The 23255-nt window shown below is 39.1% G+C and overlaps 1 protein-coding gene across 3 annotated transcripts in view; it reads left to right on the forward strand.

Annotated features, from left to right (window-relative positions):
- Window positions 1-23255, forward strand: part of KLF8 (KLF transcription factor 8) — a 337674-nt gene that overhangs the window by 296397 nt on the left and 18022 nt on the right. For all 3 annotated transcript variants that reach the window (XM_074392158.1, XM_074392157.1, XM_003943996.3), the window contains 3 exons: window positions 5915-6479; window positions 10826-10937; window positions 11608-11747. In XM_074392158.1, the coding sequence (XP_074248259.1) occupies window positions 5915-6479; window positions 10826-10937; window positions 11608-11747 (817 nt within the window). The remainder of the gene's footprint in view (window positions 1-5914; window positions 6480-10825; window positions 10938-11607; window positions 11748-23255) is intronic.

The raw sequence follows: 23255 nt of genomic DNA on the forward strand, positions 1-23255 counted from the left end.
CCTAGAATTGCTGAGACAAATTACCACAAACTAGGTGCCTTAAAACAAGAGAAATGGATGGGGAGGGAGGGGAGGCTGGGGAGGGATAACATGGGGAGAAATGCCAGTTATAGTATGCACCTAAAGTAAAATAAAATAAATAAATAAGTAAATAAAATATTAAAAAATAAAACAACAAAAAAAGAGAAATGTGTTCTCTCATAGTTGTAGAGACCAGAAATCTGAAATCAAGTTATTGTCAGGGTCATACTCCCTCTGAAGGCTTTAGTGAATAATCTTTTCCTTGCGTCTTCCAGCTCCTGGTACGTGAAGGTGCAGGCTGACAGTGGAGTGATAGGGCTCCAACCCAAAACACCTTCACATTACCTCCTCCTCTGTGTCTCTGTGTGTTACTTCTCTGTATGTCTCTTATAAGGACACTAGTCATGGAATTAAGGGCTCACCCAGATAATCCAGCAGGATCTCTTCAAGATCCTTAATTATATCTGCAAAGATCCTTTTTCCAAAAAGATTCTGGGAATTGAGGTGTTGATGGGCCTTTTTGAGGGCCACCATTCAGAAGGTGTTTTATATATATTTTTCTAATATACAATAAAGTAAGTATAAATATTAAAATAACTGCATCCATGTATCACCCAAAAACAATCTTAGATGCTTTGAAAAGAAAAACTGTTTTAGTATTTTTCACATTTTCTATAGTTTTGTGCTAGGTACTAATATTTATTGCCATGCAAGTTATTACGCAAATACCTGATGAGCCAATATATGTGTACATATATACATGTATATGTACATTTCTGATCTCATTTTGCCTGATTGTGACTGCTGCTATCCCAATCACTTAAAATTGTCAGGTTCGTTCGTTTGTAGAAAGTGGTGAATCATTTTGTCCTACAGTTCTCCATTTTCTGATGCTACTGACATGGTAGTGATATAAGATTTGAAATTCCTCTGTGTTTAGATTAAGTCTCGCTTTCTAATAATTCCCATCTCCATCCATCTTTCCTTTTTCTTTTCTTTTTTTTTTTTTTTGAGACGGAGTTTCGCTCTTGTTACCCAGGCTGGAGTGCAATGGCGCGATCTCGGCTCACCACAACCTCCGCCTCCTGGGTTCAAGCAATTCTCCTGCCTCAGCCTCCCGAGTAGCTGGGATTACAGGCACGCGGCACCATACCTAGCTAATTTTTTGTATTTTTAGTAGAGATGGGGTTTCACCATGTTGACCGGGATGGTCTTGATCTCTCGACCTTGTGATCCACCCGCCTCAGCCTCCCAAAGTGCTGGGATTACAGGCTTGAGCCACCGCGCCTGGCCCATCTTTCCTTTTTCTAATACCCAAACACATAATGCTCTTACTGGAAAAATACTTGAGTTTTACAGGGCTAAACAGACATTTTGACCTAAACAATGAATGTGTACAATGTATGTGTGTATGTGTATCTAGGCATGAAGAGAATTGAGTTAACCCAGAGCAAAGCTGAAAGGTACTTGTTTACAAAAATGGGTTTCCTCTTTCTGTTTGTGAGGAGCCTAGGCTTTATCATGTTACTATAGCAACATGCCTTTCTCTCCTTCTACCTATTGTGCTGTCTATAGTATTTTGTTCTTTCTTTTCTTTCTAATCTTGCCTTATGGCTTTCAAGCTCCACATCAGAGCTGGTTTAAATAAATGAAAAGTGGAAACTTTGTAATAGTTGATTCCACTGACTCTCAGGGTTTCTCTACCTATCTTAATCAAATGCTTAAATATTCGTGAAATTGACCAACTTTTCTCAGAATTTATTTCTAGAATTGAGAGGCGTGTTTCCTAAGAACTGAGAGCCTCTCATCTTTAGTAATACGTGAATAAATAACTCTTTTTATGTTTTTTGTCAATTCAGATTGGCTTAAGGAAACCTGATAATGATTCTGGGCGTTTGAGGAGTAGTAGCACTGTGGAAATTAAAGCTTGTCTTCAAACCACTCCTAAGTTTCCTTATTTTCTTTCATGCACAACCATCTTTATAGGTTCAGAAATCTTGGAATTCAAGCTAAAGTCTTAAAATAGCAAATGGGGAAAGTAGCTATTCTCTTTCTTTGGAGAGTGGTAATGATTGACTAGAGAATACTTAAAAACTGAAGCCACGACACCATGCTAAAGATGAAGAAAGATGACTTTAAAAGAAAAATTTGATGGCAGAACAATCCTCAGATGAGCTTTCAAAGCTGAAGTAATCCTATTCAATGAAGGATGAAATAGGTAGCCATCCCAAGTCATCTTAGTGAGAAATCTTAAAATCACCAAAAGTCTAGGACCAAAAACGCACTCAGTCAAGACTTGAAGGTCTTCTTCAGAATTTTCAAGCATAATATGCTATCTAGAAAGATAAGGTAAAGCAAATAGCGTGTTGTGTCTTTTTTTAACTGCAGGGAGGGTTATATTCTAAATATGGAAGAAGTTAGGCTTATAGCAACATTTTTATAAAAATTATTTTGATCATGTTGAAAAAAGAATCCTCGGTGCACACAAACAAAACTTTTTTACCCTAATAGTGCGTACATGTGGAATGCTTGTCTTTAAGCCACAAAGGAAGGAACAGAAAGGTCAACCTTGGGACCTGCTTTTGAGTGCAGTCTGTTTTCCTGAGAAAGCTTGCGTTCAGAAGACAATATTTACACCTAGAAAATACTTGCCACGAGATGGATTCACTTAGGCATAAGAGGCATACTTGGAAGTGATATGTACAGAAAAAAAAAATGTGATGGTATGCTTTGAGGAAGTTACTATTTAGATACTAAAACTGAAACAACTGGCCTTCCAACATTTCTCTCAACGCCTTTTGATGGCAAGAGAGAAGTAATGATTGAAGTCCTGCTGCAAACAGGGTTTGGTTAAGAATCGGCAAACCACAAAATAGATTTAGTCTATAAAAGGACAGCTCATGATAGCCTGTTGGTGCAGGACCCTGTAACACAGTGTCTCATTAAGGCAGTAAGAATAGACTATCAGTTCTTAATTTTCTAGACTTGCATCAGTCAGTTTCCATTTTAGATGTTCCTAAATAATGTTTTTCAACAAAATGCAGCTTGCAGATCAAGTATCAGTTAAACAATAGGCCTTGAGCTAGTAACATTGTTGCAGTTAGCACTCAGTTCACCTAAATGGCCTTTCTTTGGCAAAAGAGAATAAAAGTTGCCAAAGTAGTGTTTATTTTACGGTTAGAACTTAAAGCCTCAAAGTCCAAGAAGTCTCTAAAATTTAGCTAAGTCCTTTCTTAATTTCATTAGCAGGTTGTGTTTATTTATACACCTGTACTCACAACTGTATTCTTATAGAACATGATATTACACTGAACATCTTTTTTATTTTTTAGACAGAGTCTCACTCTGTCACCCAGGGTGGAGTGCAGTGGCACAATCTCGGGTCACTGCAACCTCTGCCTCCCAGGCTCAAGCAATTCTCTGCTCAGCCTCCTGAGTAACTAGGACTACAGGTGCATGCTAACATGCCTAGCTAATTTTTGCATTTTTAGTAGAGACAGGGTTTTACCATGTTGGCCTCAAATAATCCTCCTGCCTTGGTCTTCCAACAAATGTGAGCCACTGCCTCCAGCCTACACTGAACCTCTTCTTTTTTTTTTTTTTTGAGACGGAGTTTCGCTCTTGTTACCCAGGCTGGAGTGCAATGGCACGATCTCGGCTCACTGCAACCTCCGCCTCCTGGGTTCAGGCAATTCTCCTGCCTCAGCCTCCTGAGTAGCTGGGATTACAGGCACGCACCACCATGCCCAGCTAATTTTTTGTATTTTTAGTAGAGACGGGGTTTCACCATGTTGACCAGGATGGTCTCGATCTCTTGACCTCGTGATCCACCCGCCTGGGCCTCCCAAAGTGCTGGGATTACAGGCTTGAGCCACCTGCCCAGCCTACCCTGAACTTCTTCTTATGCTTTCTGTTGTAATTTTGTTTTTCCCTGTTATTGACAGCAATGGTAGGGAGACTATCGAAAGAGATAACATTGTTACTTTTCCTTGGAAGAGTCCTTGGATTCTATCTTTTTAATCTGAGAGTGGAGCTACTGAAGTGAAGAGACGTGTAGGAAATGTAGGAAAAATAAGAGCTTAAGATGATTTGGGGGATTCTGAGAACAGGGGAGTTTCATGTTCAGCAGAGCCAATTGTGACAACTTCCTCTCCCTGTCAAGGGATTCTGTTCTCCCTCCTTATCTGGATGGGTTGAATCCACGATGAGGGATGGTTTACATTAGCAGTAAGTGAAACATTTAGACAAATCACAGAAATCATGTCCTGGAGGAGCAGATTGAAGCAATCTTTGGACCACAAACAAGGGCTGAGTTGGAATGGGGACTTTCAAATCAAGATACCAAGAGGGTTGTAGCATAAAAGAAGGGAAAAGCAGATGGCAGTCTGGCTAAATTCTGGAGATAAAGCAGGGATGGGTTTTTGGTGCCGTTACTCATTCCCAGCTGCTCTGAGGGTTACTGTAGTGTTTGTTTTTTTGACATAGGGTCTTGCTCTGTCACCCAGATGTGAGTGCAATGGTGTGATCATAGCTCACTGCAGCCCTCTGAGGATTTTTAAAACAAAATCAGAGCAAGAAGACACTGCCTCCCCTGCCACTCGTTACTCTCTGAATTCAGACCCTTATTAACTCTCACCTAAATTTTAAAAAATCATAAGCATAATGTAATGATCACACCTTAAAATTAACATTAATTCCTAAATAATGTAGATACTCAAATATTTTTACATGTCTCACCGAGATTTTTCCACTTGCTTTCTTTTGGATTTCTTTGAATCTAGTCTTACTCTTTCAATCAATCTTCATTGAGAAGCTAGTTAAATCTCACAGAAATAATTCTGTCCTTGTTACTCCTCTCCTCCAAACAATTATCTTCTGTCACCCACCCTTTCATTGAACTCTGCCTTTCCTCATTTTCCAAATATACAAAACTAAAGCTGATTATATTTTATATAAAGGATGCATTCCTTAGCATTTTTCATAATTTAAAACCCTCATACCTCAAATCTAATGCTAATAGATAATGGAGGCTTGTTATGTTTACTGGCTAAAGTGGTACCACCATCTCCAAGTTCATCTTTAAGATCCAGAGTATTGCTTGGCAGTGGCCTACACAGTTCATAATTCCCTTGACCTTTGAATTCATGGAATTCTTAGATTTTAATTAGGTTGAGGCTCTATTTCATATGTTACATATAAAGTGATCATTTGTTAGGTTTTTTTTTAAAATCCCAGAATTAAAAAGTTGCACAGTTCAGTCTTGCATGTAATACAGCTAACTGTATTGCATCCTTATTCTCTAATTATATTGTCTGTTGTTGTGTCTCTATAGACAGGAATATCTTTCTTATCTCTTATCTGCCTAGAGAATTCCTATTAATTTTCTATGACTCATCTGAAATATCACTTCCTTCTTGAAGCCTCCCTGTCTAGACAGAATGAGTCACAGAAAATGACTCTTTTCTTTTACTAAAATGCCTTGCTTACATGCCTGTTACATCCTTTATTATGGTATGATTTATAAACTATTCACATTATTGTATCATGATATTTAGTATGTTAGTATGTCCTTATTGGCTGTACTGTAATTCATGTGTGCTGCCACTGAGCTTATAGTGGATACTCAGAAAGTCTTTAATTAATTTTGTAAGATTATTGTAAAGGTTAAGTGAAATAATTTTAAATAATTGCCTGATACAATACCTGGTACTTACTGGTACTCAGTAAAGTTTCCCTTCCTTTTTCCTCTTTAGTTTATTCCTGCCTCATTTCTCTCAGCACCATGTATTCCTTCTATGAGAAATGAATAGAGATTTCCTTTTTTCATTGTTTCCATGTCTCTTCAGGGTACTAACACTGGCTTATGCATCCCTCATTTGTTTATTTTTTTAAGGGCACTGGTTCTGTTCGGAACAGAGATCCCCCTAAGATAGAAGACAGAGGTAATATGACTTCTCCACCACTCCTGGATGCCAACCCGATGGAGAACCAAGCACTGTTTAATGACATCAAGATTGAGCCCCCAGAAGAACTTTTGGCTAGTGATTTCAGCCTGCCCCAAGTGGAACCAGTTGACCTCTCTTTTCACAAGCCCAAGGCTCCTCTCCAGCCTGCTAGCATGCTACAAGCTCCAATATGTCCTCCCAAGCCACACTCTGCTCCCCAGACCCTTGTGGTGTCCACATCAACATCTGACATGAGCACTGCGGCAAACATTCCTACTGTTCTGACCCCAGGCTCTGTCCTGACAACTTCTCAGAGCTCTGGTGGTCAGCAGATCTTACATGTCATTCACACCATCCCCTCAGTCAGTCTGCCAAATAAGATGGGTGGCCTGAAGACCATCCCAGTGGTAGTGCAGTCTCTGCCCATGGTATATACGACTTTGCCTGCAGATGGGGGCCCTGCAGCCATTACAGTCCCACTCATTGGAGGAGATGGTAAAAATGCTGGATCAGGTGAGTAACAATATTGCCCCTTTCCTGGCCTTCCTGCATCTGTTCCCTTTTTGGGTCATCCTGTCTCCTGTCTCTTTTCATCTCCTCCAATTAATCTTGCACACTGCTTCAAGAGTAATTTTTCATATGTACTATTTTTTTCATGCCTTTTTAATGCTTAAGAATGTGCAATGACTCTTGAATAGACCGTGCTTCTCAAACAGGTAAGCATATCTATCAGCGACATACAACTTCCTGGAACTTCCATATCATTTGGTATTAAATAATTTAAAGAAATATATATATATATATATATATGTTTTTTGTTTCTTTTTTTGAGACAGAGTCTAACTCTGTCACCCAGGCTGGAGTGCAGTGGCGCAATCTTTGCTCACTGCAATCCCCGCCTCTTGGGCTCAAGCAATTCTCCTACCTCAGCCTCCCAAGTAGTTGGGATTACAGGCACTTGCCACCAGGCCCAGCTAATATTTATATTTTTAATAGAGGCAGGGTTTCACCATGTTGGCCAAGGTGGTCTCGAACTTCTGACCACAGGTGATCCTCCTGCCTCGGCCTCCCAAAGTGCTGGGATTACAGTTGTGAGCCACCGTGACTGACAGCATTTTATATTTAAATATGATTATCTTTTAGTACAAAATGCAAAATTTGAAAAGCCTGTTGAGATAAACCACAAACTTCAAAAATAGTTTAAGCTTACTAAAGGCATCTGCCCTGGGACTTTTCGGGAGAATGTGTTTATTCTTTTTATTTATTTATTTATTTATTTTTTTTGAGATGGAGTTTCACTCTTGTTTCCCAGGCTGGAGTGCAATGGCGCGATCTCGGCTCACCGCAACCTCTGCCTCCTGGGTTCAGGCAATTCTCCTGCCTCAGCCTCCTGAATAGCTGGGATTACAGGCACGTGCCACCATGCCCAGCTAATTTTTGTATTTTTAGTAGAGACGGGGTTTCACCATGTTGACCAGGATGGTCTTGATCTCTTGACCTCGTGGTCTACCCGCCTCGGCCTCCCAAAGTGCTGGGATTACAGGTGTGAGCCACCGCGCCTGGCCTGTTTATTCTTTTATACCATTCAGAATGCTTTGGTGGAAATGTTGAGAACAATATTTGTATCCCTACCCTACTTAGCCAGTATTAGCTCCTGTCTCTACCAATACTTTCTCTTTTCTCTTCCCTACAAAAAAAAGTCATTGAAATATGTGTTCTTCTTCATTTGGCATCTATTACTCTCCATTTTACATATTTATTTGCTGGTATCACAAGTGTCTGGGCATTATTTACAACTGAATTATAAATTCCTCAAGAATAATACTCTTTTTTATGTGTGCCTCTCCAGAGAATTTAACACAGTGCTAGTAGTTGTCTTGCTACAAATAATTTGATGAATAAGCAAACTTTAAAATTTGTCCAAGAGAGAATTCAAATGCTATAATCTTCCATTTTATTTTATTTTTAAAGGAAATTGAGAATTCGGAAAGGTATCAGTTAAGTTTCTCTTCCACCACTATCCCCCATCCGCCAGTTCTCCTCCCAGAGGTATATATATTTTAGTTTGTAATCAGGAATGATCAGAGAAAATTATGTGGCCTCTAAGGCAGGCTGATAATATTTTGCATAATTATAAAGGCCAAGGGGTGGGAATGACTAGGAAGCAGATTTCAGCTCAGTGTAAAAGAATACCTTTGAAATTTGATGCCCTGCACTAAATGTAGGAGGCAGAAAAACAACATACTACTAAGCATCAAGTTGTTGAGACTGCACCAGTCTTCTGAATACAAATAGTATCATTGACTAGTGATTCATTATGGTAATAAGTGTGCATAATCTTATTTTGAGATATGATATCCATTCCATATAGGAAGGGAGAGCCAAACAAACCAAAAAAAAATAGGAACAAACAAAAACGGAAATAAAATTCCCCATGTGAGAGTTTGCTGAGATAAAGGCAGTGGTAGCATCAAGGGATGGTTTGAAGGAGCTTTGAATATTTCCTGTAGTATCATCAGTCCATCAAGCCCACTCTAAATAAAATAAAATTTAAATGTGCTCAATGTACTCTGTATTAGTCTGTGCACTGTGTTAGCCTGTTTTAAATGTGCTTTGTATTAGTCTGTTTTCATGCTACTGATAAAGACATACTGAGACTGGGAAGAAAAAGAGGTTTAGTTCCACATGGCCTGGGAGACCTCAAAATCATGGCAGGAGAAAGGCCCTTCTTACATGGTTGCGGCAAGAGAAAAATGAGGAAGAAAGAAAAGCAGAACCCCCTGATAAACCCATGAAATCCCATGAGACTTATTCACTATCACAAGAATAGCAGGGGAAAGGCTGGCCCCCATGATTCAATTACCTCCCCCTGGGTCCCTCCCACAATACACGGGAATTCTGAGAGATAAAATTCAAGTCGAAATTTGGGTGGGAGCACAGCCAAAGCACATTAGCATCCAAAATGGGGGCTGTCTAAACCTTAGGGGGCACACACAAAACAATTGGAGTACAGAAAGAAAATATCAAAACTTATATTTTCTTACCTTTACAAATTGACAGATTATATTGTATATTTTTATCATGTATAACATGATGTTTTGAAGTATATGTATACTGTGGAATGGTTAAATGTAAACAACAAATGTATTGCTTCATTGTTTTTGTGGCGACAGCACTTAATATTCATTCTCTTTACAATTTTAATAAATAAAATGTATCATCATTAACTATACTCACCTTGCTATAAAATAATCTCTTGAGATGTATTCCTCTTAATCTAACTATAATTATGTATCCTTTGACCAACATCTCTCCATGCCCTCCCCTCTAGCCACCCCAGCCTCTGATAACTACCATTCTACTCCCTACTTGCATGAGATTAACTTCTTTAGATTCCATATATGAGTGAGCTCATGCACTATTTGTCCTTCTGTGCCTGGCATATTTCACTTAACATAATGTCCTCCAGGTTCATCTGTGCTGTCACAAATGGCAGGATTTTGTTCTTTTTTATGGCTGAATAATATTGTGTGTGAATATATATTATATATATATATATAATATATATATATATTGCTCGTATTTCCTTTATTCCTTCATTTGTTGATAGATACTTTAAGTTGGTTCTGTATCGTGGCTATTGTGAGTAATGCCGTACCAAACAGGGATGCAGATATCTTTTGGATACATGATTTTATTTCCTTTGGATATATACACAGAAGGGATGATTTTAATTTTTTTTTAATTTAAGACAGGGTTTCACCATGTTAGTCAGGCTGGTCTTGAACTCCCGCCCTCAGGTGATCCTCCTGCCTTGGCCTCCAAAGAGCTTGGATTACAGGCGTGAGCCACTACGCCTGGTTAATTTTAATTTTTTGAGGAACCTCCATACTATTTTCCATAAAAGCTGTAACTAGTTTACATTCCCATCAACAGTGCATAAGGGTTCCCTTTTCTCCACATACTCACCAGCACCTTCTTTTTTTTTTTTTGATAATAGCCACTCTAACTTAAGTGAGATGACATGCTACTTTTTGTTTGTTTTCTTATAATGTAAACAAAATTGTAGGATACTAGTACATGTATATCACATACATGCACAAACATGCATACCTCAAGATACATGCTTAAACCTTTTTAGTGAATGATATGCAAAGCACAGAGACAACTTTTTTAACCAAATACTTGCTCCCCACCTTATCACCACCCCTAAGTTTCTTCTATATAGAAATTTTGAAGATTTCCCTGGATCTAGGAAACTGTTAACCACCTGATTGAGATTTATTAAGATTTAGAAATACCAGTAGTTGATAATAAAGAATATTTGACAGCTTCTCCCAGCATAGGTGGAAAGGAAGGTTGTATCAAGCACCTACTAGGTGGCAGGTATATGTTTCATCACGTTGACTCATTTCTATCTAGGAGCACAAAGGCCCAGATGGATGTTCTCACATCTGGACTAATCCTAGACATTGATTTTAGGACAAGCAGGAGCTATTTAACGACTTCAATTCAACACACACTGTTGAAACTAACTTTTCAGCAGACCCTGTACTGGGAGCTGAAGATAGTGGAGAGATAAATCATACCCAGACCATATTCTGGAGACACTTTCATTCTAGTGGTACCAGAACTCTCCATACTACTCTTCCTTTAAAGGCCTTTCTGTTCCCTGCTGTGCAAAAAAAAAAAAAAAGGCATTCTCTTCCTTCCATGTAAATACACTTATTTCATCTTTGTGTTTTCTTTATTTTTCTATCTTGCTGCCAGTTCTTAAGGTGGGACAAACTGGGAATCCTGAAAATGGTTAAAGGAGCACATACATTTTAGCTCACACTGCTCCCTTGCTTTGCTTTTAGTGAAAGTTGACCCCACTTCCATGTCTCCACTGGAGATTCCAAGTGACACTGAGGAGAGTGCAATTGAGAGTGGATCCTCAGCCTTACAGAGTCTGCAGGGACTCCAGCAAGAGTGAGTACTTTCTGTCTTCAAGTCTGTCTTTGAGCATGTGTATGTACATTTGCACATACATATAGGTGGAACTAATGATGAGACACAAGAATAAGAATTTGAGGACAGAAAATATAGGAAGCCTGCCTTTCCAGTGAAAGTATATGAGTTTGTGTGCATACATATGCATATACATGCATGTAATGGTAGAGCTGTGTTCTAACTGTAGATCATCATCTTTGTTTTCAAAAATCTTCAAATTTTCCATAAAGTGTGGTTGTATACTGTTTCTGTAAGTTTAAAACAGCTTTGTCTTTCAATATTGGAGCTAATTGGATGTAGTTAGCTTGTGTTTAGCAACAACTGTTGTATGAAAAACAAATATTTTGAAGTAGAAGAATGAAACTTAAAGTGAAATGCTCACACTGTTTGGGAACACAACCACTGAAGGAAACATTATCACCTCCCATGCTGTCTGTGAGCATTTACTGAGGGACCTGCATCTATTGAGCAGAATGGCTTGGTTGACAGAATTATTTTTACTATTCCAAGTATTTCTTTTTGGGAGGATCTAGCATTAAATTCGTATAAATTAAAAGCGGATATGAGGTGGTACCAATGAATGTAAATTCATTTAGCTAGCTTTCACTTTAAAGTCACCCTTTGGCTTTATCTCTATTTCTTTAATCAGACCATCAGCAATGGCCCAAATGCAGGGAGAAGAGTCGCTTGAATTGAAGAGAAGACGGATTCACCAATGTGACTTTGCAGGATGCAGCAAAGTGTACACCAAAAGCTCTCACCTGAAAGCTCACCGAAGAATCCATACAGGTCTGCCCATCTCACACCCAACACACACACACACACACACACACACACACACACACAGAGAGACAGAGAGACAGAGAGACAGAGAAACAATGAAGTCTTGAAACAAAGACATGCATTTATACTTGTGGGCACAGTCTCCATTCATGGTTTTTACCCCTATTTCTTGTCCCTATTCTAAGGCAAATTTTATAAAACCGGCCTGGGAAAACACTAAAGTAAATCTGGTGTCTTCTTAATAGTCATCATTTCCAATGAGCCACTGTGGGTCTTTCTAATTGGGAAGTCAACACTTAAGCAAAGATTAAGGCATTCCTTCCTTCCTTACTACCGGGGTCTCACAGGTTTGACTAAGCATGGAAAAGCATAAGAACAATTTAAACTAAGTGAAAGTAAAGCAGGCTTTTGGAGCTTTAGGTTAGTACCATCCAGTAACCATTAATGTGTCTTTGTTCACATTAGAAAAAAGGTACACATAAATAAGTGAAACAGACCTGGTAGTAATCCAGTCAAACTGGACAGCACATACGTGATCTGAAGAAGGAGAGTGCCACTCAAATCCAGCTGACTACAGTCAGCCATCAATATTCTTGGGTTCCACATCCATGGATTCAACCAACCACAGATCAAAAATATTTTAAAAAAAAAAACAAAATAACAATACAACAATAAAAAAAATACAAATTTTAAAATATAGTATAACTACTTACATAGCATTTACATGCTATTAGGTAACATAAGTACATCTAGAGATGACTTAAAATATAGGAGAGAATGTGCATAGATTATATGCAATTACTATGTTATTTTATGTCAGGGACTTACGCATCCATGGATTTCATTATCCACCAGATGGGTGGGGCTGGGAACGTGGTTGGCTCTGAAATTAATCCCCCGTAGATACTGAGGGACGACTGTATTAGTAAATTTAATTGTTAAGTCAAAAAAAAAATCAAGATTACTATGTGAAATATCCTTGATTTTGAATGTCGGCATCTAGTTCAAAAATTTTTATAACCCCAGGAGTTCAAAGAAACCTGCCTAGAAGCCAGATGCAGCTTGCCATTTATCAGTATGTGCCCTTTGCCTTGGAGACTCCTCCAAGCTCAAAATTGGGGCTTAGGCACCTTTGACAAGGAGGAAGCCCTCCTTTCTTGTAAACATCTGCTGTGTTACATTTGCTGTGTTAGAATTTGTGTAGAAGGACTCAGAGACCCTAGTTGTTGTACCTAGAGGCTCTAAACAGGTGAGTGATTTCCAGGCTGCATTATTCAAACATTCCCACGACACTATTCTTATTTCCTGATGTATTTGTTTGCTTCTCTTCCGTGGGAGATGGATATTGACTATATATACAAATAGCCATATATATATACATATATATTCTGGATGCTGACTCTCTCTCTCTCTCTCTCTCTCTCTCTACATATATATATATATATATATATATATATATATATATATATATATATATATTCCAACTCTGCAATTAAGCTGCCATGGGATCTGATGTGTCTTCCTACCTCTTTGAACTTAGGTTTCATAACTGTGAGGGTTTGGACTAGGTGATCCCACTGGATTATTTTAATCTAGAATCTTATGAATTGAATTCCAATGTAACCTACTGTGTGGCTACCTTCTAGAAGGTCCCAGGTGTAGGCAGGTTGGAAATTGCTTTATAATACTAAAAGTCTGGCTGTCTTTCTGTGTCACCTCTTGACTCTGAAACAGAGATAACAGATACAATTTACTTTTATTTACTTTTCAGATTTCAGTACTGTTTTCCCCCTAGTGGTATAAGCTTCCTGAATGAAGGGATAAAATGGTCCTAAAATATCGACAGTTCTTAGCTTTGTGTGTTACAGGAGAGTGCCTTACCTGATAAGAGATCATGACAGCCAGATGGCTGGTGAATGGAGACAACTGATGTCTACATGCATATCACTATTTTTGGTTTTTGAGACAGAGTTTTGCTCTGTCGCCAGGCTGGAGTTCACCCTAGGGTGATCTCGGCTCACTGCAACTTCCACCTCCTGGGTTCAAGCTATTCTCATGTCTCACCCACCCGAGTAGCTGGGATTACAGGCATGTGCCACCTCGCCTAGCTAATTTTTGTATTTTTAGTAGAGATGGGGTTTTGCCACGTTGGCCAGGCTGGTCTTGAACTCCTGGCTTCAAGTCATCTGCCTGCCTTCAAGTCATCTGCCTGCCTTGACCTCTCAGAGTGTTGGGATTACAGATGTGAGTCACTGCCCCCCACCTCACTTTGTTTAGATTTGGAATTGCTTTTATTCTACTCAGATTTTAAAATTGACCCACACCTTTGCCATGGGTATGTGACCATAGGAGCAGTCACTTGAAGGCATTTCACAGAAATATTTAATTTGCCCTGACTGCTTGACTTACAATGGGCTTAGTTGCTAGGGAATAAGGTGGCAATTGTGTAAGTACCCCCATCCCTGCTGTATCGTAATAGACCTTCTTTTCTCACTACAATTCGTTCTCCACACAGTAGCCAGAGAATTTTCATCTGTTTGCTTTTGTTTTGTTTTGTTTAAATATAAATAAGATTATATAACATTTTCTACTTAAAATATTCCTAGGACTTCCCATCACATTCTAAATGAAATCTAAATAGAGTATCCCGAAAGGCCATGCAGGATATTGCCTCTTATCAGTTTTATCTCTTGACGTTTCTTATCCTTTAGATCTCAATTTGAATGTCTTCTGCCCAGAAAAAATCTTCCCTAAACCTACCTTAAGCAGTGTCCCCTCCCAAATATCTATGTAAGAAAACCCTACTTAATTTCTTGAGAGTTTCCTTTTCTTTTATATTTTCTTTCTTTTAAAAATTTTAATAGTATATATTTTAACCCAATGTATCACAAATATTACAACTTTACAACCTAATCAATATGAAAAATTATTTTTATTTTCATATTCTGTGGGTATGTAGTAGGTTTATGTATTTATGAGTTACATGAGATATGATATATTTTGATATAGGAATGCAATGTGTAGTAGTCAAATCAGGGTAAAGGTGTGTATCTTTCCCCTCAAGCACTGGGCATCCTTTGTGTTGTAAACAGTCTAATTATACTCTTTTAGTTATTTAAAATGTATAATTAAATGATGTTTTACTATAATGATGATGTTGTGCCATCAAATAGTAGATCTTAATCATTATATTTTTTTGTACCCATTAACCATCCCGACTGCCCCCCAACCCAACGACATCCCACCATCCTTCCCTGCCTATGGTAGCCATCCATTTACCTCTGTCGCCGTAAGTTCAATGAATTTAATTTTTAGCCACCACAAATAAGCGGCAACCTGTGAAGTTTGTCATTCTGTGCTTAGCTTATTTCAATTAACATAATGACCTCCAGTTCCATCCATATTGTTGTTGCAAATGATAGGATCTCATTCTCCATTGTGTGTCTGTACCACATGTTCTTTTTTGGGGAGAGGCGGTGTCAGGGGCAGTGGGGGATGGCATCTTGCTTTAAGCTTTAATCTCCAACTTAAAGTTACCCTTAACAATCCATGTATACCATTATGTCAGATTTTAGTCAGCCCTGCAGAATTTTAGACAAATGGAAACAGATAAGCTAACACCAAAGAGTTAAGCACAGAAAGTGATATTAATTAAAAAATTGAAAGTAAAATCTACCTTGGCTGAAACTAAACATTAAGATCCATCTCTGTAGAGGAAAATCTAACTTGAATCATAATTCATATTTTGACTAATTCATACCATATCAGTTAGCAACTTACGGCTTGAAAATACTTTTTCTTAGCTGCATTTGACTACCTAAAATCCTACTGAGCATGCTGTTTGACATGTCTTATTCCTCTGAAATAATCATCTACTTTCCAAAAGCCAGAAAATGAGTTTACTGGGTTGGGAGCGGTGGCTCACGCCTATAATCCCAGCACTTTGGGAGGCTGAGGCAGGTGGATCACGAGGTCAAGAGATCGAGACAATCCTGGTCAACATGGTGAAACCCCGTCTCTACTAAAAATACAAAAAATTAGCTGGGCATGGTGGCGTGTGCCTGTAATCCCAGCTACTCAGGAGGCTGAGGCAGGAGAATTGCCTGAACTCAGGAGGCAGAGGTTGCAGTGAGCTGAGATCACGCCATTGCACTCCAGCCTGGGTAACAAGAGCGACACTCCATCTCAAAAAAAAAAAAAAAGAAAAGAAAAGAAAATGAGTGTGTGGGAGAGAGATCCAAGATGGCTGATCACTAGCAGCTCGGGATTGTAGCTCCCAGTGAAAGTGCAAAGAACGAGAGGACTCCACACCTTCACATGAATTCTTGTTGCTCATGCACCAGGAGATTCCCAGCGGAGGAGCCCCATGGGTCGCCAGCGCGACTGTTGTGACCGGCAAGGCGGTTTTGCTGGCGCCTCGGAGTGGCGGTTCTTGGCGCAGAGTCAGAAAAGCACCATCAATCTTAACGCCGCTGATTTAGTCAGCGCAGTGGATGGCTCAGATTTTGGCACTGAGAATCAATAAGTTGGACGTCCATTCAGAAACCCAATTACAAAGACAGTAATTATAAAGACCACAGATGGATAAATCTACAATGAAGGGAAGAAAACAGCCAAAAAGGTTAAGAATACCCAAGATCAGAATGCCTCTCCTTCAGTAGGGGATCACAGTTCCTCAGTAACAACGAAACAAGGCTTGATGGAGAACAAGTGTGTTCCAATTACAGAAGCAGGCTTCAAAATGTGGATAATAAGAAACATCTATGAATTAAAAGAACTTGTTCTAACCCAATCCAAAGAAAAGAACTTGTTCTAACCCAATCCAAAGAAACTAAGAACTTTGAAAAAAGGTTTGACGAAAGGTTAACAAGAATACACAATTTAGAGAGGAATATAAGTGAATTGATGGAGCTGAAAAACACAATACGAGAACTACGTGAAGTATGCACAAGTTTTAACAGCTGAATTGATGAAGCAGAAGAAAGGATATCAGAGGTTGAAGACCAACTCAATGAAATAAAACAAGAGCCGGGCGCGGTGGCTCAAGCCTGTAATCCCAGCGCTTTGGGAGGCCGAGGCGGGTGGATCACGAGGTCAAGAGATCGAGACCGTCCTGGTCAACATGGTGAAACCCCGTCTCTACTAAAAATACAAAAAATTAGCTGGGCATGGTGGCGTGTGCCTGTAATCCCAGCTACTCAAGAGGCTGAGGCAGGAGAACTGCTTGAACCCAAGAGGCGGAGGTTGCGGTGAGCTCAGATCGCACTATTGCACTCCAGCCTGGGTAACAAGAGCGAAATTCCGTCTAAAAAAAAAAAAAAAAAAAAACAAGAAGACAAGATTAGAGAAAAAAGGATAAAAAGGAATGAGCAAAGTCTCCAAGAAATATGGGACTATGTTAAAAGACCTAATCTACGCTTGATAGGTGTACCTGAATGTGACGGAGAGAATGAATCCAAGCTGGAAAATATGCTTCAGGATATTATTCAGGAAAATTTTCCCAACCTAGTAAGGCAGGATAATATTCAACTCCAAGTAATACAGAGAACACCACAAAGATACTCCTCAAGAAGAGCAACTCCAAAGCACATAATCGTCAGATTCACCAGGGTTGAAATCAAGGAGAAAATACTAAGGGCAGCCAGAGAGAAAGGTCAGGTTACCCACAAAGGGAAGTCTATCAGACTTTCAGCAGATCTCTTCAGCAGAAACCCTACAAGCCAGAAGAGAGTGGGGACCAGTATACAACATCCTTAAGGAAAAGAACTTTCAACCAAGAATTTCACATCCAGCCAAACTAAGCTTCATAAGTGAAGGAAAAATAAAGTTTTTTTGTGAACAAGCAAGCATTCAGAGATTTCATCACTACCAGGCCTGCTTTACAAGAGCTTCTGAAAGAACTGCTACACATAGAAAGGAACAAACAGAATCAGCCTTTATTTTTATTTTTATTCATTTTTTTATTGCATTTTACGTTTTGGGGTACATGTGAAGAACATGCAAGATTGTTGCATAGGTACACACATGGCGGTGTGGTTTGCTGCCTTCTTTCCCCTCACCTGTATCTGTCATTTCTCCCCATGCTATCTCTTCCCACCTTCCTACCCCCCCATCCCTCCCCCATTTCCCCCCAACAGACACCGGTGTGTAGTGCTCCCCTCCGTGTGTCCATGTGTTCTCATTGTTCAACACCCGCCTGTGAGTGAGAACATGCGGTGTTTGATTTTCTGCTCTTGTGTCAGTTTGCTGAGAATGATGGTTTCCAGGTTCATCCATGTCCCTACAAAGGACACAAACTCATCGTTTTTGATGGCTGCATAATACTCCATGGTTTATATGTACCACATTTTCCCTATCCAGTCTATCATTGATGGGCATTTGGGTTAGTTCCAGGTCTTTGCTATTGTAAACAGTGCTGCAATGAACATTCATGTGCATGTGTCCTTATAGTAGAATGATTTATAATCCTTTGGATATATACCCAGTAATGGGATTGCTGGGTCAAATGGGATTTCTATTTTTAGGTCATTGAGGAATCGCCACACTGTCTTCCACAATGGTTGAATTAATTTACACTCCCACCAACAGTGTAAAAGTGTTCCTATTTCTCCACATCCTCTCCAGCATCTGTTGTCTCCATTTTTTTTTTTTTTTTTTTTTTTTTTTTGAGACGGAGTTTCACTCTTGTTACCCAGGCTGGAGTGCAATGGCGCGATCTCGGCTCACCACAACCTCTGCCTCCTGGGTTCAGGCAATTCTCCTTCCTCAGCCTCCTGAGTAGCTGGGATTACAAGCACGTGCCACCATGCCCAGCTAATTTTTTGTATTTTAAGTGGAGACAGGGTTTCACCATGTTGACCAGGATGGTCTCGATCTCTTGACCTTGTGATCCACCCGCCTCAGCCTCCCAAAGTGCTGGGATTACAGACTTGAGCCACCGCGCCCGGCCTGTCGCCAGATTTTTTAATGATCGCCATTCTAACTGGTGTGAGATGGTATCTCAATGTGGTTTTGATTTGCATTTCTCTAATGATGAGTGAGTATCAGCCTTTCTAAAAAATACCAAGAAGTAAAGCACATCAATATAATGAAGAATTTACATCAACTAATGGGCTAAATAGCCAGCTAATATTAAATGGCAGTATTAAACTCACATATATCATTATTAATTCTAAATTTAAATTGACTAAATCCCCCAATCCAAAGACAGACAGGCAATTTGGATAAAAAATTAAACCCATCGGTATGCTGCATCCAGACCCATCTCACATTCAAGGATACACAAAGACTCAAAACAAGGGATGGAGAAAGATTTACCAACCAAACAGAGAGCAAAAATAAATAAAAAGCAGAAGTTACAATTTTTGCCTCTGATAAAATAGTCATTAAAGCAACAAAGATCAAAAGAAGCAAAGAAGGACATTATATAATGATAAAAGGATCGATGCAACAACAAGAAGCGCTAAAGATCCTAAATATATACGCACCCAATACAGGAATACTCAGATACACAAGACTTATAAAGAGACTTAGACTCCCACACAATAATAGTGGGAGACTTCAACATTAATATTAGATGGATCAATGAGACAGAAAATTAACAATATCCAGGACTTGAACTCAGATCTGGAACAAGTAAACGTAATTAACATTTATAGAACTCTCCACTTTAAATACACAAAATATACATTCTTATCAGTACCACATCATATCAACTTAGAAGTTTAAATGAAATGTTTGTTGGCTCCTTGTTTGTTACTCCCTTCCCTCATTTTCTTTCATGTCTCCATTATTAAGCACAATCATAGGCATACCCATATTTAGACTGCATTCTAGCCCGGGCGATAAAGCAATACCCCCATTCTCTCTCCCTCTTCCTCTTTCTCTTCATTCTTCTTTATTCTTTTTCTTATTATTATTTTTTTCTTTCTAAAAAAAAATGAGTTTGCTTATGATGTAAATTTCAAAAAGTGGTTAGTAGAAAACACAAAAAGAACCAACTGTTTAAAGTCTTATCCTTCACTGTACAACAGCTGCTTCTACAAAAAAAAAAGGGTATGTGGATACTTTCTAAGAACTCAAAAATGCGAAAACCAAAATCAGAGGGTGCATGAATATACGTACACACGTATGTACAGACTTAATCTCTGCATCCCCCAAACAGATTTAAACAGGTATATTCCAACATTCTAAATTCAGAAAGGAGAGATAAACAGTTTTGTTTCTAAATCAGTGGTACTACTAGCTGAAATGTTTAGTAGAATACTGCACCTGTGGTTCAGCAGTACTTCGATTATATCCCAGTCAAAAAATCAAAACAATAAGCACATTCTTCTAACAGCAAACAATTCTCCCACTTTTTATTTTGTCATACTGATATGTCCATAAACTTGGAAGTGGAAGATAAGCTATTTAATAAAAACCTCCTTTTGTATATAATATATAGAAATTATTTTAGAAGTCTGTTCATATAACAGATTATTTTGGTACTATGAAAAATTGTATACAATGCATCAGTTGTATGGCTAGAAATAAAACCATTACTAAACCGAGACACACAGGGCTTTTCTGTACTTCATTTCAGCAAAAAATTCCAAGTAATTGCTATGTTAGAAGAATAAAGTACATTTGTCATAGTATACATTATCGTATTCCCTTAAAGGGGGACTATTTAAAGTTTTCAAGTTAAACAATGTCTAGGAATAGTTCTGTCTGTACATTCAGGAATAATCATATCACTGGTTACATAGAATTCTCTCCTCATGCCAAAAAAAAAAGCAAAACCCTCAGTTGTTTTCTTAAGTCTGATTAAGTGCCAAACAAACAAATAGCAATTTAATCAGCAAGCTGTAAATCAGACAGGTATAAAAATTCAGCAGTTAAATTGTGTTTCCCACGTATAGTACTACTGCTACTCAATCTATTTTCTTCGTATATTGGAAGAATTAATAGGCATTGATGTCAAAATAAGAATTTCAATATTGCAGCAAATGACAAATGAGTGAGAGAAAGAATTCCTAATGTGACAATCTTAATGATCCTTTAAAAGGTAAAGGATTGTGTGCGAATTCATGTGGAAAGGAGTAGGAAATCAAAGCAGGTTAAGACAGGTATCTAAAGGGAATGCCAAGATAGCCACATTAGAATATTTATTTTTTTAAAAATTGCTCTGAAGTCTGCCCAGTGTACCAAAAACATAAACCCCCACCCCCCCAAAAAAACCCAGCAGATATTAGTGTAACTTTAACCTGATAATTTATTTGTGGGAAAAAAGCTAGTTATGGTGAGAAAAAGTTCAGACCTTTCTTTATAAATAAAGGTAACAGGCCAGAAAATGCAACAGTAACTCTTAAAATCCTTCTTTTTTTTTTTTATTGCATTTTAAGTTTTGGGGTACATGTGAAGAACATGGAAGACTGTTGCATAGGTACACACTTGGCAGTGTGATGTGCTGCCTTCCTCCCCTTCACCTATATCTGGCATTTCTCCCCATGCTCTCTCTCCTCAACTCCCCACCCCCACTGTCCCTCCCCTATTTCCCCCCAACAAACCCCAGTGTATAGTGCTCCCCTCCCTGTGTCCATGTGTTCTCATTGTTCAACACCCACCTATGAGTGAGAACTTGTGGTGTTTGATTATCTGTTCTTGTGTCAGTTTCCTGAGAATGATTGTTTCCAGGTTCATCCATGTCCCTACAAAGGACATGAACTCATCGTTTTTTTATGACTGCACAGTATTCCGTGGTGTATATGTGCCACATTTTCCCTGTCCAGTCTATCATCGATGGGCATTTGGGTTGGTTCCAGGTCTTTGCTATTGTTAACAGTGCTGCAGTGAACATTTGTGTGCACATGTCCTTATAGTAGAACAATTTATAATCCTTTGGATATCTGTCCAGTAATGAGATTGCTGGGACAAATGGAATTTCCATTTCTAGGTCCTTGAGGAATCGCTGTCTTCCACAATGGTTGAACTAATTTACACTCCCACCAACAGTGTAAAAGTGTTCCTATTTTTCCACATCCTCTCTAGCATCTGTTGTCTCCAGATTTTTTTTTTTTTTTTTTTTTTGAGACGGAGTTTTGCTCGTTACCCAGGCTGGAGTGCAATGGCGCAATCTCGGCTCACCGCAACCTCCACCTCCTGGGTTCAGGCAATTCTCCTGCCTCAGCTTCCTGAGTAGCTGGGATTACAGGCACGTGCCACCATGCCCAGCTAATTTTTTGTATTTTTAATAGAGATGGGGTTTCACCATGTTGACCAGGATGGTCTCGATCTCTCGACCTCTTGATCCACCCGCCTCGGCCTCCCAAAGTGCTGGGATTACAGGCTTGAGCCACCACGCCCGGCCAACGTCTCCAGATTTTTTAATGATTGCCATTGTAACTGGCGTGAGATGGTATCTCAGGGTGGTTTTGATTTGCATTTCTCTAATGACCAGTGATGATGAGCATTTTTTCATATGTTTTTTGGCCTCATGTATGTTTTCTTTTGTAAAGTGTCTGTTCATATCCTTCGCCCACTTTTGAATGGGCTTGTTTTTTGTTTTTTGTTTTTTGTTTTTTTCTTGTAAATCTGTTTTAGTTATTTGTAGATTCTGGATATCAGCCCTTTGTCAGATGGATAGATTGCAAAAATGTTTTTCCCATTCTATTTGTTGCCAATTCACTCTAATGATTGTTTCTTTTGCTGTGCAGAAGCTGTGGAGTTTGATTAGGTCCTATTTGTCTATTTTGGCTTTTGTTGCCAATGCTTTTGGTGTTTTGGTCATGAAGTCCTTTCCTACGCCTATGTCCTGAATGGTTTAGCCCAGGCGTCCCCAAACTATGGCCCGCGGGCCGCATGCGGCCCCCTAAGGCCATTTATCTGGTCTCCTGCCACACTTCAGGAAGGGGCACCTCTTTCATTGGTGGTCAGTGAGAGGAGCACTGTATGTGGCGGCCCTCCAACAGTCTGAGGGACAGTGAACTGGCCCCCTGTGTAAAAAGTTTGGGGACGCCTGGTTTAGCCTAGGTTTTCTTCTAGTTTTTTTATGGTGTTAGGTCTTATGTTTAAGCCTTTAATCCATCTGGAGTTAATTTTAGTGTAAGGTGTCAGGAAGGGGTCCAGTTTCTGCTTTCTGCACATGGCTAGCCAGTTTTCCCAACACCATTTATGAAACAGGGACTCCTTTCCCCATTGTTTGCTTTTGTCAGGTTTGTCAAAGATGGGATGGTTGTAGTTGTGTTGTGTTGCCTCCGAGGCCTCTGTTCTGTTCCATTGGTCTATATCTCTGTTTTGGTACCAGTACCATGCTGTTTTGATTACTGTAGTCTTGTAGTATAGTTTGAAGTCCAGTAGTGTGATGCTTCTCGCTTTGTTCTTTTTGCTTAGAATTGACTTGGCTATGTGGGCTCTCTTTTGGTTCCATATGAAGTTTAAGTGGTTTTTTTCGAGTTCTGTGAAGAGGGTCGTTGGTAGCTTGATGAGGATAGCGTTGAATCTGTAAATTACTTTGGATAGTATGGCCATTTT

The sequence above is a fragment of the Saimiri boliviensis genome, chromosome X (genome assembly GCF_048565385.1).
Source record: "Saimiri boliviensis isolate mSaiBol1 chromosome X, mSaiBol1.pri, whole genome shotgun sequence".
Classification (NCBI taxonomy): domain Eukaryota; kingdom Metazoa; phylum Chordata; class Mammalia; order Primates; family Cebidae; genus Saimiri; species Saimiri boliviensis.